This window comes from Microchirus variegatus, assembly GCF_963457635.1.
Source record: "Microchirus variegatus genome assembly, chromosome: 17".
Classification (NCBI taxonomy): Eukaryota; Metazoa; Chordata; class Actinopteri; order Pleuronectiformes; family Soleidae; genus Microchirus; species Microchirus variegatus.
Window position 1 is genome coordinate 24,394,908 of NC_139818.1, and position 17,671 is coordinate 24,412,578.

Genomic DNA, 17,671 nt, shown 5'->3' on the forward strand with positions numbered 1-17,671 from the left:
GGAACCTGTTACGCAAAAAAGGTAGGTGTTAATATATATACGTACGTATACACACATAAAAATACACACACATACATATTTATATATATACACATATACATATACACATATATATATATATACACACATATACGTATATATATATATGTATATGTGTGTGTGTGTATATATATACACACACACACATATATGTATATATATGTACATATATACACACACACGTATATGTATATATATGTACATATATACACACACGTATATGTGTATATAGATATATATATATATATATATATATATCTATATACACACACGTATATGTATATATATATATATATACACACACACATGTATATATATATATATATACACACACACATGTATATATATATATATATACACACACACATGTATATATATATATATATACACACACACATGTATATATATATATATATATATACACACACGTATATGTATATATATATATATACACACACGTATATGTATATATATGTACATATATACACATACGTGTATATATATATATATACACACACACATATATACATACGTGTATATATATATATACACACATATATACATACGTGTATATATATATATACACACATGTATACATACGTGTATATATATATATATATACACACACACACACACATATATACATACGTGTATATATATATATATACACACACACATATATACATACGTGTATATATATATATATACACACATACACATACGTGTATATATATATATACATACACATACGTGTATATATATATATATATACACATACATACATGTGCATATATATATATATATATACATATATACATGTGCATATACATATATACATGTGCATATATACATGTGCATATACATATATACATGTGCATATATACATGTGCATATACATATATACATGTGCATATATACATGTGCATATATACATGTGCATATATATATATATATATATATATATATATATATATATACATACATACATGTGCATATATATATATATATATATATATATATATATATATATATATGTGCATATATATATATATATATATATGTGCATATATATATATATATATATATATGTATATACACACATACACATATACACATGTATATATACACACATGTACACATATATACAAATATGTATGTATATATACACATACAAATATATACATACACACTTATCTATTAGGGCTGCAGCTATCGAATATTTTGTAATCGCGTATTCTACTAATTATTCCTCGATTGATCTTGTGCGTGCGTGAGAGACGAGTGTGTGTTCTTGCGTGTAACATCATATCGAGTCAAATCATCACGACATGACGACAAACATTAAATCAGCGAACATGCCGGCGTCGTTAGCATTAGCAACTGGATGCTTCCGGCTCAGATACTGGGTGATAGAGGACGTGCTGTTGTGGTGCGACACATGTCGTGTGCAGTGGTTACACTGAACATTGTTGGCTTCTCGTTTAATTGTGAAATTGTCCCACACTTTGGACATTTACTGCCTTTTACGGGCCGTTTCACTCTTTCCCCCATTGCGCCAGCTGAAATGCGGATGTGCGTCTGCTCAAACGGTCCGTGTGGAACAACGACCCCGACGCTGAACAGGCCGCATATCGAGCGAGCTCGGAATTAAACGTAAACTCGAGGCAGTGTTTTAGCCTTTGATTTTTGTAATCGAGTTACTCGAGTAATCGTTGCAGCCCTACACACACACCACAGTAGATTTTACACACACACACACACACACACACACACACACACCACAGTAGATTTTAAACACACACCACAGCAGATTTTAAACACACGCACACACCAGCATAGTTTAAACACACGCACCAGCAGATTTTAAACACACGCACACACCAGCAGATTTTAAACACACACCACAGCAGATTTACACGCACGAAAATTTAACAGTTTGACTATGATCAGGTGAAAACAACACAATTACAGTGGTTTAGTCCAGAAAGAACGTTCACTTTTATATCACTATTAGTGTTCAATAAAACAGTTAATGGCTGTGTTTCTAAGTTCCTGCAGAATTCTATCTATTTTCCATTCCAAAAAAAGGAACGCAAGATGGCGCCATTGAGCTGCGTCGCTGATGTGACGCGACCGTCAAATGCGCTTCTCTCAGGGAGGTTACGTCAGCAAGAAACGCCCGGACTGTTTTAAGTGTAACACAGGAAGTCCGGCTGACGAGTGACCGCTTTAGTTTTCACAGAAAAATACGTTTTTCGCGGCTAAAAATCATAAGGTAAGAGCTTTTTCTACAGTTGTCGTTCGACGAACCCCTTTCAGCTTTCATTTGAGCCGTGTGGAGTGTGTTTTAGACAAAGTGTCGGAGCGTTTGATCCAGAAACGCAGCGGTTCGGTACCAAGTTTGACATGTAATACGCAATTTAGTTATTTGAGCCGTTGTTTGTTACATTTAAAACAGTTATACAGGCTTGTAGCCCAGATTCTGAGGCTTAAAACCAGCGAGAGCGATAGTTTGAAGAGACACAGCGTAGCGGCCTATAGTAGTTTCATGTCAAAATGCGTATCTGCAATGCAAAATGCGCAAATGTTGGCAGGTCTGGCGTTTACTTCGTGATAATAAGTAGATAAGTGACGTTAGTGGTAGAAACACATTAGAACTAAAACAAAAAACCACTTACGTTCGAGACGAACTCTCCCGCTCCTCTCGTCTGTCACACTGACACGAGCCAACGCGGAAGTCGCTTAAATACGGACATTTGAACGTTGCCGCGTGAATGGTCTAAACCAATCAGGAAGAAGGAAAAGAAAGCGCTGTCAATTGCCGTGGGAACAACTCCTTATATGGACATCCGGTGTCAGCGTGTGTTGATAGGGCTCTTGGTTGTTTACAGTCTAGTACTATGGTCTGCAAGTCATTTTTTATGCTTTATACTTTTTAAAAACTGTGTAGTTAACTGTAAAGAAATCGTTATCATGCTTTGACAACATTTTTGATTATTAGCACACAGTTTGTCGAGTTGATTTGATTTATGTCAGGTAAAACGGGCAAAAACAACATGATTCAGGGCATTTCATTTTTTGTTTCAGTAGATGTCGTGTGTTGGTGATCTGGAAGATTCCCTTCATTAATCACTTCATTTTCCTGTTTTTTGTCGATGAAACGTCAGCAAATGTTAGAAAACATTGATCAGAGTTTGTCAAACGTGGAAATGATGATGTTGTCAAACGTCTTTGTTTTTGTCAACAAACACAGAATGATTCAGTTTTTATGCAGCAAAGAAACAAAGAAAAGATTCACATTTAAGAAGCTGAAACAGTCAGAAATCTGGTTTTAATCCTGAAAATAGTGGTGGATTATTGGAGTCATTGTTTCAGCTCTAACACCGTCGTAACATAATCCTAGATTTAAATGTTTACTTTAATCTTTCTTCTTGTTTAAAGAAAAAGAGAAATAAAACTACATAATAATCTGGTCACTGTCATCTGTCTCACACAGGCACGCACACACACACACACACTCTGTGTCGCAAATGTGTATAAATGTGCAAATGAAAATGGACCAAAGTGATGATCATTTTCCAAGTTAAAATGTTTATTTCCTGATGTAACTCTGATGTTGACGACGTCATCGTTTTATCACTGATAAAATAACTCATCACTTCTTTTTTTTTTTTTTTTACCACAAAGCATATAATAATAATAAAAAAATAATATTACAACAAAGCAGGTTTTTTTTGTATTATTGTCTTTAAAAGCTGCACATGATCAACATGTGTGATGACATTTACTATATTATTATTAATATAGTAATATTATTATTATTGTTTACTATTCATGATACTCCTGTATATACCTTCTTGTACTTTGATACTTTTTCTTCTTTATAATCTCCTTTTTACTTTTTTACACTTTGCACCTTTGTGGCCTTGAATCTGGAAAACTCTTGAATTTTGAAGAATCTCTTGAAGCTCTAAAATGTTTGAAGAGTGAAACATATATGTATAAGGGTCCAGATCAAGTGTATCAGGAGCAGCAGGATAAAGATAAACAGCTAAATGTGAATAAAAACAAATAAGACTTTACAGCATGATAATGATTTCTTTACAGTTAACTACACAGTAAAAAGTATAAAGCATAATATGTGACTTGCAGTGAGTGCAGGACCATAGTACTAGACTGTACACGTTTGTTTGTTCATATCTGTTTGACAAGCTCATACCGGATGTCCAAATAAGGAGTGGTTCCCACGGCAATTGACAGCGCTTTCGTTTCCTTCTTCCTGATTGGTTTAGACCATTCGCGCGGCAACGTTCAAATGTCCGTATTTAAGCGACTTCCGCGTTGGCTCGTGTTATTCAGTGAGACAGACGAGAGGAGCGGGAGAGTTCGTCTCGAACGTAAGTGTTTTTTGTTTTACTTCTGCTGTGTTTCTGTTTCACCACTAACGTCACTTATCTACTTATTATCACGAATAAACGTCAGACCTGCCAACATATGCGCATTTTGCGTAGCAGATACATGAAACTACTATAGGCTGCTACGCTGTGTCACTTCAAACTATCTCTCTCGCTGCTTTTAAGCCGCAGAATCTGGGCTATGACTGTATAACTGTTTTAAATGTGACAAACGCAGCTCAAATAACATCTAAATTGCGTATTACATATCAAACTTGGTACCGAACTGCTGCGTCAACCCACTCGCCGCATTTCAGGATCAAACGCTCCGACACTTTGTCTAAAACACACTCCACATGGCTCAAATGAAAGCTGAAAGTGGTTCGTCGAACGACAACTGTAGAAAAAACTCTTACGTTTTGATTTTTAGCCGTGAAAAACTTATTTTTCTGTGAAAATTAAAGCGGTCACTCGTCAGTCGGACTTCCTGTGTTACACTTAAAACAGTCCGGGCGTTTCTTGCTGGCGTAACCTCCCTGAGAGAAGCGCATTTGACGGTCGCGTCACATCAGCGACGCAGCTCAATGGCGCCATCTTGCGTTCCTTTTTTTGGAATGGAAAATAGATAGAATTCTGCAGGGACTTAGAAACACAGCCATTAACTGTTTTATTGAACACTAATAGTGATATAAAAGTGAACGTACTTTCTGGACTAAACCACTGTAATTGTGTTGTTTTTACCTGATCATAGTCAAACTGTGTTAAATTTTCGTGCGTGTAAATCTGCTGTGGTGTGTGCGTGTGTGTGTGTAAAATCTACTGTGGTGTGTGTGTGTGTGTGTAGGGCTGCAACGATTACTCGAGTAACTCGATTACAAAAATCAAAGGCTAAAACACTGCCTCGAGTTTACGTTTAATTCCGAGCTCGCGCGATATGCGGCCTGTTCAGCGTCGGGGTCGTTGTTCCACACGGACCGTTTGAGCAGACGCACATCCGCATTTCAGCTGGCGCAAGGGGGGAAAGAGTGAATCGGCCCGTAAAAGGCAGTAAATGTCCAAAGTGTGGGACAATTTCACAATTAAACGAGAAGCCAACAATGTTCAGTGTAACCACTGCACACGACATGTGTCGCACCACAACAGCACGTCCTCTATGACCCAGTATCTGAGCCGGAAGCATCCAGTTGCTAATGCTAACGACGCCGGCATGTTCGCTGATTTAATGTTTGTCGTCATGTCGTGATGATTTGACTCGATATGATGTTACACGCAAGAACACACACTCGTCTCTCACGCACGCACAAGATCAATCGAGGAATAATTAGTAGAATACGCGATTACAAAATATTCGATAGCTGCAGCCCTAATAGATAAGTGTGTGTATGTATATATTTGTATGTGTATATATACATACATATTTGTATATATGTGTACATGTGTGTGTATATATACATACATATTTGTATATATGTGTACATGTGTGTATATATACATGTGTATATGTATATGTGTATGTGTATATATATATATATGTGTGTATGTATATATGTGTGTGTATATATATATATATACGTGTATACATGTGTGTATATATATATATATATACGTGTATACACGTGTGTGTGTATACATGTGTGTATATATATATATACGTGTATACACGTGTGTGTGTATACATGTGTGTATATATATATATACGTGTATACACGTGTGTGTGTATATATGTACATATATATACATATACGTGTGTGTATATATGTACATATATATACATATACGTGTGTATATATATATGTACATATATATATATATATACGTATATGTGTGTATGTATATGTGTGTATATGTATATATATATGTATATGTGTGTATATATATAAATATATATGTGTGTGTATTTTTGTGTGTATACGTACGTATATATTAACACCTACCCTTTTTTGCGTAACAGGTTCCCCTCGTCTGTCGAACGGATTCCCTGGACGGACCGGACCGGAGTCGTGTTTCTGTTGTAAGTACAACAGAAACCATGTTTGTAAGTTTAAGGTGTACAAAAACACTACAGTCACATAACACTTCATATAAAGTCTGAGAGACCACATCACATGGACACTTTGTTCATGTGATGTGGTTCTCGAAAGGCTCTGTGTGCTACATATACATACATAAGGTTTATATATATATATATAAGGTCTGAGAGAGAACATTACATGAACACTTTGTTCATGTCTTGTGGTTCTCAAAAGGCTTTTCAGAGGTTTATTCAGGTTTATATATATAAGGTTTACACATATATGGCCTATGAGAGCACATCTCATGAACACTTTGTTCATGTCTTGTGGTTTTCAAAAGGCTTTTCAGAGGTTTATTCAGGTTTTTATATATATATATATATATATATATAAGGTTTATATATAAGGTTTATATATATGGTCTATGAGAGCACATCACATTGAACACGTTGTTCATGTCTTGTGTTTTTCTCAAGGCTTTTCAGAGGTTTATTCAGGTTTATATATAAGGTCTATGAGAGCACATCACTTGAACATTTTGTTCTTGTGGTTCTCAAAAGGTTTTTCAGAGGTTTATTCAGGTTTATATATTAGGTCTATGAGAGCACATCACTTGAACATTTTGTTCTTGTGGTTCTCAAAAGGTTTTTCAGAGGTTTATTTAGGTTTATATATAAGGTCTATGAGAGCACATCACTTGAACATTTTGTTCTTGTGGTTCTCAAAAGGTTTTTCAGAGGTTTATATATAAGGTCTATGAGAGCACATCACTTGAACATTTTGTTCTTGTGGTTCTCAAAAGGTTTTTCAGAGGTTTATTTAGGTTTATATATAAGGTTTATATATGGTCTATGAGAGCACATCACATGAACAAAGTACTTTGTTCATGTCATGTGGTTCTCAAAAGGTTTTTCAGAGGTTTATTTAGGTTTATATATTAGGTTTATATATAAGGTCTATGAGAGCACATGACATGAACACTGTTCATGTCATGTGGTTCTCAAAGGTCTACATATACGTACACACACACCTGACTTGACCTCGACGCCGCTTGACTGACTTAAAACAGACCGACTTGTTACTTTTCAGGTTCTCGTGTTTTGATTTCAGGTGTTTCATTTCATGACATGTGGTCATGTGCTGTGATTCTGTTTGGCCTGGGTGCCATTTGTTTGGCTTTAGTGCCGTTTGTTTGGCTTTAGTGCCATTTGTTTGGCTTTAGTGCCGTTTGTTTGGCCTGGGTGCAACGCAACACAACGGAAATGGATTGGACGCAATGGACCACCCCCCCCCCCCCCCCCACCTGGATGGATAAAGTCTTATCTTATAGGAAAACAAGGCCTTTAGCTTATATCTTAGATTATTATTAATATTATTTAATCAGGTTCTCCAGAGATTTAACTTCCTGTTAAAAGGATGTTTGAGAAACGTTAGCATAGTCTCTCTTTAACTTCCTGTTAAAAGGATGTTTGAGAAACGTTAGCATAGTCTCTCTTTAACTTCCTGTTAAAAGGATGTTTCAGAAACGTTAGCATAGTCTCTCTTTAACTTCCTGTTAAAAGGATGTTTGAGAAACGTTAGCATAGTCTCTCTTTAACTTCCTGTTAAAAGGATGTTTCAGAAACGTTAGCATAGTCTCTCTTCCCCCTTCCTCCTCCTCTTCCCCCTTCCTCCTCCTCTTCCTCCTCCCTCCTCCTCTTCCTCTTCCTCCTCTTCCTCCTCTTCCTCTTCCCCCCCAACCGGCCGAGGCAGACGGCTGCACATCTTTGAGTCTGGTTCTATCAGAGATTTCTTCCTGTTAAAAGGGAGTTTTTTCTCACTGGACTGTTGGGGTTTATTTTATGATATTGTTAAGTTTTGTATTTGAATATGTTTATCTTTATTTATATAGAGTTATTTAGCTGAATTGATAATAGCATCAACCGTAAGAACCGCTATTATCAAATATAGTCACAAAAATGGTAGCATACTATCCCCCTGTTCCTCTTCTTCCTTTATCTCCCTCCCACTTCCTCTGTTCCCCCCATTTTCCCTTTCACCCCAACCTGTCGAGGCACGCTTGCCACACCTGCTTTCCTAACCTGTTCTGATAATGAAACTGTGGGATAATATGGTCTGCTGCATTGACTGCCAGAACGTTTTGGGTTTCCTCTTTCTTAGGAAGGTTTTGTGCTTTAGCTTTAGCTTTAGCTAGCAACAATTGTCCTCCACAGTTTTTAGAAAGTTTGTTCGACTGTGTAGAAGTAAAACGGACAATCAGGATTATAGGTAATCTTAGATGACGCAAGACCTTTTAGAGATGTAAGTTAGATTATTGGAGTGTATTTAGCTAAATGCTACCATTTTTCCTGTCTCTTGTCCCACCTCTCTGTCCCCCCATATTTCCTTTCACCCCAACCGGCCTTGGCAGATGGCTGCACATCTTTGAGTTTGGTTCTGTCAGAGATTTAACTCTCTCCACTTGCCTTTAGCTGTGCTCGCTCAAAGTGTGATCTCTGTTGGGTTAGATTAGGATTATTATAGTCTGTGTGTGTTTGTGTTGATGGTTTCTGTCTCATTTGCATTAAGATGCATTTTATTATATATATGTATACATTTAAAGGAATTAACAGACTTTAAATGGAAATCACAAAAACCACATATATTAAATAGGTCTTAGCTAGAAATGGGAGTCTTATCTGTACACCTTCTCTTTACCTTCTTTTTCTTATCCCTCATCCCTCTATCCCCCACTTTCTTTCCCCCTGACTTTCGAGGCCCAGCGCATGGCAAAAGCACTGTTTCGTCTGTGTACTTCCTGTCGTCGTCTGGGACAAAACTGTCGGGGGTCTCCCTTCCTCCTATTGCACTGTAGAGGTTTTTGTGATTTAGTCGTAGACCACATATAGTTTAGTCGTTGTCCGACACAGTTTGTGCAGCAAATGTGCAAACGAGTCATAGTCTGAACAGTAGTTGTGTTTGTGTGGACAATCATGATAATGTTAAGTGTTAGGTATCACCCTCCTCCTCCCCTCCCTCTTCCCTCCTTCCACCCCAACCTCACTTTGAGTCTGGTTCTGTCAGAGATTTAACTTCCTGTTAAAAGGGAGTTTTTTTTTTCTCTTCTCTCATAGTGTTGTAAAGTTTAGTTTAAATGTTAACCTCAGTAACAGTTTAGTTAAAACAGTTTAGTTTAGATTATTCACACAAACTGATTTATTTGAGGATCTTAACTTTTCACACACCTTTTTAACGTAAATTTCTCCACATCAACGCTGTACAAATAAAATTAAACACAGTTAAGTCGCACCAGTTCATGTTTGGGCTAATGTGCAACACATTCTTGCTAACGTTCTTTGACAGATTCCGTTTGTAGACGATAGTCATCGATGTTTGCTGCTGCTGCTGCTTTTGTCTTTTTGTTTTTCTAATCTATTCCAGAATGGAGACTTAACATGGTCCTGTGATGGAACATGGAACCGCCCGATATCGACCTGAGATTAGCCCCGCCCCCTCCTCCATTATTTGAGAAGAACCTGAGGTTGTGAGTATATCAGACTCCTCCTGTTGCATAAGTGACTGATGTTTGTTGCTGCTTTGTTTTTCTAATCTATTCCAGAATGGAGACCTAACATGGAACCACCCTATGTCGACCTGAGATTAGCCCCGCCCCCTTCATGATATAAGAAGAACCTGAGGTCGTGAGTATATCAGACTCCAACTGTTGCATCAGTGACTGATGTTTGTTGCTGCTTTGTTTTTCTAATTTATTCCAGAATGGAGACCAACATGGTTTACACCTCGAGGCAACGACATCGTCTCCACGACATCGCTGATGCACAGTTACATTGTCTCTGTATTTATTGACCTCTGTTTGACCTCTCAATGTTGTTGCCGTCGCTCGAAACCGTTCGCCGCTCTAAACCGTTCGCCGCTCTTAACCGTTCGCCGCTCTTAACCGTTCGCCGCTCCAAGCCGTTCGCCGCTCCAAACCGTTCGCCGCTCCAAACCGTTCGCCGCTCCAAACCGTTCGCCGCTCTTAACCGTTCGTCGCTCTTAACCGTTCGTCGCTCTTAACCGTTCGTCGCTCTAAACCGTTCGCCGCTCTAAACCGTTCGCCGCTCTTAACCGTTTGTCGCTCTTAACCGTTCGCCGCTCGAAACCTTTCGCAGCTCGAAACCGTTCGCTGCTCGAAAGCCATGTCACTGTCACACTTTGATTGTATTGCTGCTGTTGTGTGTGTCTCTCTCTCTCTCTCTCTCTCGTCCTTTGGCTCCGCCCCCTCATCCCCCCTCCCTTTCACCCCGACCGGTCGAGGCAGACGGCTGCACACTTTGAGTCTGGTTCTCCAGAGATTTCTTCCTGTTAAAAGGGAGTTTTTTCTCTCCACAGTTTTGCCCTCGAGGCTTTTGCTCATCGTGTGATTTGTTGGGTTTTCTCTTGTTAACTTAGTGTTTTATTTTTTCTTATTCTATATAAAATGTAAATAAAGTTGACTTGAATTAGTGACGGAGGTGAGGTCAGAGCACACTTTTGATATAATCCATGAACGCAAACATTCATCAACACTCAGTTCAGGACACTGTTGATTTAGTTTGATTTTAAAGGCTTAATTTAAAGGTAAATAAAGTAAAGAAGACAGAGTGAGAGTAGTCAACGTTACCGACCTCCGTGTTTCCGTCTTTTTAGAGTTTTTAAACTGAACTCGGAGTAAAACTGTCCGACACAAACAGACTCTCAGTTCAGTCTCTCTGTTTGTCTCTGTGTCTCAGGACAGGACATTTAGGACATTTCTATCAGCTCAAAGTCCTTGAAATCTCTCTTTTCATGTCTTCACAGAAACCAGCAGCTGAACACATGGACTGGATTTGACTGACTGACTGGACTGGATTGGCTTTACCTTCTGTGAGTAGTTTAGTTCTTTCTTTTCACTCTTTGTTGGTTCTGTCTTTTCTTCTTTCATCCCCTCTCTCTGTCCTTTGTCGCTTTCCTTTTCCCATTTCTTCCTTCCTTACATTCTTTCTTTTTCATTTCTTTCATCCTCTCTTCTTCCTTTGTCCAGTCCCTTCTTTCTTTACTTCTTTCTTTACATCTTTCTTTAATTCTTTCTTTTAATTCTCTTTCTTTACGTCTTTCTTTAATTCTTTCTTTATTTGTCTTTTTTAAATTCTCTTTCTTTACGTCTTTCTTTCTTTCCCTCCATCTAAATTTTCGCCTGTGTTTTAGTTTCATTTCCACTGAAACTTTTCTTCTCCTCAACAGGTTTTTCCTCACATGATGTTTCAGTTGTGACCAGCAGGGGGCGCCACATCAGCCTCATTCTCCTCCTTAACAATAACAATAACTGTTCATTTGTATGATTGTTATGTACAGATTGATATATATATATATATGATGGTTAAAGTAAAACTATTCTAAAGACGTAGAAAGATTAAAGTAAACATTTAAATCTAAGATTATGTTCATGAATCAAAGAAAATACAGTGAACTGAACATGACGACGTGTTAGAGCTGAAACAATGACTCCAATAATCCACCACTATTTTCAGGATTAAAACCAGATTTCTGACTGTTTCAACTTCTTAAATGTGAATCTTTTCTTTGTTTCTTGCTCCATAAAAACAAAGAAATCATTTAAAAACTGAATCGTTTTGTGTTTGTGGACGAAAACAAAGACCGTTGACAACATCATTTCCACGTTTGACAAACTCTGATCAAAGTTTTCTAACATTTGCTGACGTTTCATCGACAAAAACCAGGAAAATTAAGTGATTTGTGAAGAGAATCTTTAGCTGCAGCTCCACTACGGTAACCCTGAAGGCCAGGTTGGTTGTTGTCGTTGTTTCGGTTAATGATTTTGTGTTTCAGTTGTTTCAGTAGTTGTTTCAGTCGTTGTTTCAGTTAATTACGTTGTGTTTCAGTTGTCTTGGTTCAGTTGAAGTTGTGTTTCAGTTGACATTGTTGTGTGTTGGTGATCTGGCCTTCAGGGCCACCGTAGTGGAGCTGCAGCTTACGATTCTCTTCACAAATCACTTCATTTTCCTGTTTTTTGTCGATGAAACGTCAGCAAATGTTAGAAAACATTGATCAGAGTTTGTCAAACGTGGAAATGATGATGTTGTCAAAAGTCTTTGTTTTTGTCCACAAACACAAAATGATTCAGTTTTTAAATGATTTCTTTGTTTTTATGGAGCAAAGAAACAAAGAAAAGATTCACATTTAAGAAGCTGAAACAGTCAGAAATCTGGTTTTAATCCTGAAAATAGTGGTGGATTATTGGAGTCATTGTTTCAGCTCTAACACGTCGTCATCTTCAGTTCACTGTATTTTCTTTGATTCATGAACATAATCTTAGATTTAAATGTTTACTTTAATCTTTCTTCTTGTTTATAGTTTTCTTTATCTTTAACCCTCTTTGCAACATCTTGAATCTGACTTTTGTGTAAAGAGAAAGTTTTTCTGATTATGATCTTATTTTCTGATGTTGATGATTTTATTGTTTTGTCACTAATAAAATCACTCATCGCTTCAAACCACTTATTTTTTCCATTTGTTTGTTTTTTTACCATGAAGCAAATCTGCAGGAACACAGACAAATATTTAAATTAATGTCGTAGAAATGTGAATAAATGAAGACATTGAGGATTTTTCCGTTTCCATTTTTAAAAAATATTACATCAAAGCAGGTTTGACGTTTGAAAACAAATGTATTATATATTATTTATTTTCAAACTTATCGATGCATTAACGAATGGTGTGATGACCTGAGACGGCTCATGATTTTTAGTTTTTCAGGGTTCGATTACGACTGCAAGAACCCTATTGAAAGGAGTTGTTATTACTATTATTATATTCTTGCCAAATTAATCACATTGTTGAGGCCTTTCCCATGCCCCAAAACTCACAGATCTTTGCGTCCAGAATACGCCTGGTGAAAATTTACGTCTGAAAAAGGTTTGGGAAATGTACGTGGAAAATTGGATGTGGGAGGGGCCAATAAGTGTGCCGCCCCCTGTCCAAATTCACCCTGAACACCACAATTATCATACATGCACGAAAATTGGTACACGTGAAGAAGATCAGGACAAAGAAAAAAAATGACATTATGACCATGATCCAAACCCAACAGGAAATCCGCCATCTTAATTTGATCTGCCATTTTTGGGGCGTTTTTGGCGAATTTGCACCAATGCTACGAAGTCGATCTCGTTTTATTGTTGACTGTGGAGCTGTGACCGTGTGATGATTTCATCGTGACCGTGTGATGATGTCATCGTGACCGTGTGATGATGTCATCGTGACACTGATGACGTTGTGGAGCTGTGACCGTGTGATGATGTCATCGTGACACTGATGACGGTGTGGACTGTGGAGCTGTGACCGTGTAATGTCATCGTGACCATGTGATGATGTCATCATGACACTGATGACGGTGTGGACTGTGGAGCTGTGACCGTGTAATGATGTCATCGTGACCATGTGATGATGTCATCATGACACTGATGACGGTGTGGACTGTGGAGTTGTGACCGTGTGATGCACTGAGACCTTCGTTTACTTCACCACTGATTCCTGGGGAGGCTGCTTGTCTTATCGTCACTATCGGTTCATGAAGTGACTGTTAAATGTGATGAACACGCAAATTATAGTTGAATATAAACACGTTGAGTGAAAGAATCGGGAGTTTTAAAACTACTTTAACACGTTGTTATTATTCCTAATAATGATTATACAATTATATACGGGAAATCAGACAAAAACAACATGATTCCTGTAACGCATATAAACTAAAGCCGAAGTTAACGTGACGTCGGTATTCATGAAATCTGCTTGCGTCATTAGCGTACTCGCATCATGCATTTCGCTGTTCATGTACGCGCCGAGCAAGTCGATAACGCGGACGGTTCGGCTATGTGAACGAGCCATTCAAGCTTCATATGAATGAACGGAAGCAAAGGGGTGGTGTTCTATCCAGTTCTTATAATACATCCATGATATATACATATACATATACATATACATATACATATACATATACATATACATATACATATATATACATATATACATATAATGTAATAATACTGTGTAAATTATGTGTGAGTACACCTTTAAATCAGAACTACCGCCAACGCACATGCGCAGTTCCCCGCGAATGTGCTGTGCGAGAAGACCATCAAAAACGATGGTCTTAAATCGAATCCGTCCGTATCGTGTCCTTCCGCTGGCACTAGAACAATCGCCGCGACTAAATGTACACGCTTTTACGACACTTAACTTCAACGAAATCGTTGCCTTGAATGTATCCACTGAAATAAGATATACCTTAATGACACTCATGCGCTAAAAATTAAAAATAAGGAACACGTGGCGGAGGGATACCACACATCTTTGTCGACTCTCAGGCTTCGGCTGCTAGCAGCGCGAGGACGGCGGATGCAGAGCGGTAGCTTCCTGTCGGTGCAGCTCGGTAAGTGCATGTCGAATTTTAATTTTTAAACTTAGGCTGAACATGTGTGGGTTTTTTTCTTGGTCTTGTTTTCCACGCGTGGGTTTGATTGATATTTTATCTTTATAACAATTCTCTTCGTCTTTGCCGGTTGTTCTTTTGTTAATTAAAGCAGGTTAGCGCCATGAGATGCACGAGCGCTCTCTTTCTTTGGGGAAGCTAGCGCATTAGCTCATTGCTGCTAATGTGTTTGTCGCTAATGTGCAGAATTGACATTAAATGTGACTTTTCTTGGCATGTTGAGCACACGGGCAATGATAAAAGAGCCCCAAATGAGTGAAGGGTTCAAGTTTAGACGCAGGAAAATTGACTTTTAATTCATAAATAGTGGCCGAAGTATGCTAGCTGATGCTAAAGAGGCGTGTTGTTTGTTGACCCGCTACATCCTTGTCAAACAAACATAAATCCCGATATTTCTATTCTTTAAATTATGAAAACATATACGTTTTCTTAATTTCGGTTTGAGATGTGTGAACATCATCTTTGCTTCCAGGCTGAGGTCCAAGGTTTTGTCGAATTATTGTTTTTCCCTCTTTACCCCGCTCCCATGAACCTGTCAGTGTGTTTATTTTAATAAATTTAACCTTTACTTTACTAAGAATTGCTTTAAATCTCTGCAAGTGTGACGTCACATTATTGTCAGGGAACAAGTGATGCACAAAAAGGAAATAAACCCGAAGAACAGACAAAAATATAGCATTTGTACATTCAAAATCACTTAAATGTTGGGAATAAACAAGTATTTTCACTGTCAGTAAGGTCTCACTTTGATTTTTGACTATTTATTTACATCATGAAACTTTACTTAGTCGTGGTCTTAATCCATATCCCCTTTTCTCAACATAAACAGATATAAATGTTGAGTAAAGCATTGTCAATCTCATACAAAATAATTCAGATATATTGGTAGATCAGTGTTTACCAAATCTGGAAATTATGATGTTCTCAAATGTCTTGTTTGACGCTTAATTTAATAATTGGTAATTGAATAATAATGTAACGTGCAATATTAATAAAATGCATTGTTTTAAGTCCGGTGACTGTTTGCAAAGACATTATTCCAACAGCCGTGTAAATCTCTTCTTGTTTTCCTCTCATTTGTGCAGCGTACATGAGATCAGGGTGAGATACGTGCAGACTGCTGTCTGCCTCCTTTCCCCCCCCTGCAGCAGCTCACTCTGCACCCCGCTGCCACCATGGCCTTCGTGCCAGCGCCCAGTCCAACCGTGGTCGACCAGACCACGCTAATGAAGAAGTACCTGCAGTTTGTGGCAGCACTCACAGACACCAACACGCGTGAGTTCAACCTCAGTGGGGGTTTTAACTGTGATTTACACAGGTGTTATATCAGAAATGGTAATTGGCACACTTACTGATGGATATATTGCAGTAATCTGGCATTAGGGCTACACCTAATGGTTATTTTCATACTTACTTTGGTTGTTTGGCCTATAAAATGTGAGAAAATGTTGATTATTATTAAATTTTATTGGTTCCTTGGTTATATGGAGGTAATAATTGGCTCATTGATGTCTAACCCAACCCTAACCCAAATATTCACAGAGAGATTTTATAGTTTGTGTACAACAACAAAAGCAGATGATCAGACACACTATTATTAGTGTAGATTCAACTTCTCACTTCATAATATAACAATATTTAATGTAAGTTTGTGCTCATTGTGGTTATATTTATTTATATATATTTAGGTTGAAAAGTTCAACATTTTATACATTTTTACCAAAACTTTATAATTTAATATAACAAATTTCTACGTAATGTCAGAAAAATGGACGCAGGTTATGCGTGTGTGTTTGGCATGGGCGACGTGATGAGAGCGATACTCTTTAGTCCAGTCAAAGGTACGTGTGTTTGTGTGTGTGAGAGAGTGTCAGTGTGCGAGTGTGTGTGAGAGAGTGAACGCGTACCTTTTGATCAAAGCTGGACGCTGAAAGTCAAACTGATAAGATCTGAGAGTCCCCGCCGAGCACACGCAGACGCCGCTGAGAAGAAGTTAAACTGTGTCATTAGTAAGTTTGATTAATAACGACCGCGCTCTGTCCTTCAACTTCTAGCTGACGAAACCAAGCTGAAGATGATGCAGGAGGTCAGCGAGAACTTTGAGGTAAGAGTGATGAATGTTCGCCGTGGCTTTAATTTCTTTGGCTCCCTGTCGATTGATTTTGGCTGGACTTTTAAGAGGATTTATGGCTAACTGTTAACTTTAAACCTCTATGATTCTTCTGTGAATAAACTGCTTCGAACTACAGAAATCAGAGTATTGAAATAAGCAAATTTCCCCTGTCTGATGTGCCGTGTTTTTGGCGGTTTTAATTTTCCAGAATGTGACCTCTTCACCTCAGTACTCCACCTTCTTGGAGCACATCATCCCTCGCTTCCTCACGTTTCTTCAGGATGGAGAGGTGCAGTTCCTTCAGGAAAAACCTACACAGGTGAGTCACTGGAGACCTCTTCTCTCACCCAATTCTTATCTGCTGATCGACGGCAGAGAGCGCAGAGCTCTGCCACTGGATCAGTGTTATGGTTTGGTGAAGGGTTAAAGCTAGTTTGTGTTTAAAAATAATCCACCTTTGAATTTTAGTAGTGCTTGGCGCGTTAATGCGATAACAGCGTCAACGCACAGGTTTTCATGACAACTCACCGTATAAAGACGCGCGTGACGTCATGTTTTAGTGAGTCCGGATAGTTAAAATGAGTCTGTAAAGTAACGCAAAACT

At 38.0% G+C, this 17,671-nt stretch overlaps 1 protein-coding gene across 3 annotated transcripts in view; it reads left to right on the top strand.

Moving 5' to 3' along the window:
- Positions 1 to 16,129: 16,129 nt before the first annotated feature.
- The window catches only part of trrap (transformation/transcription domain-associated protein), a gene marked incomplete at both ends in the record, with an annotated part of 96,921 nt that continues 95,379 nt past the window's right edge, over positions 16,130 to 17,671 (top strand). For all 3 annotated transcript variants that reach the window (XM_083903468.1, XM_083903469.1, XM_083903470.1), the window contains 3 exons: positions 16,130 to 16,229; positions 17,009 to 17,058; positions 17,276 to 17,386. In XM_083903468.1, the coding sequence (XP_083759594.1) occupies positions 16,130 to 16,229; positions 17,009 to 17,058; positions 17,276 to 17,386 (261 nt within the window). The remainder of the gene's footprint in view (positions 16,230 to 17,008; positions 17,059 to 17,275; positions 17,387 to 17,671) is intronic.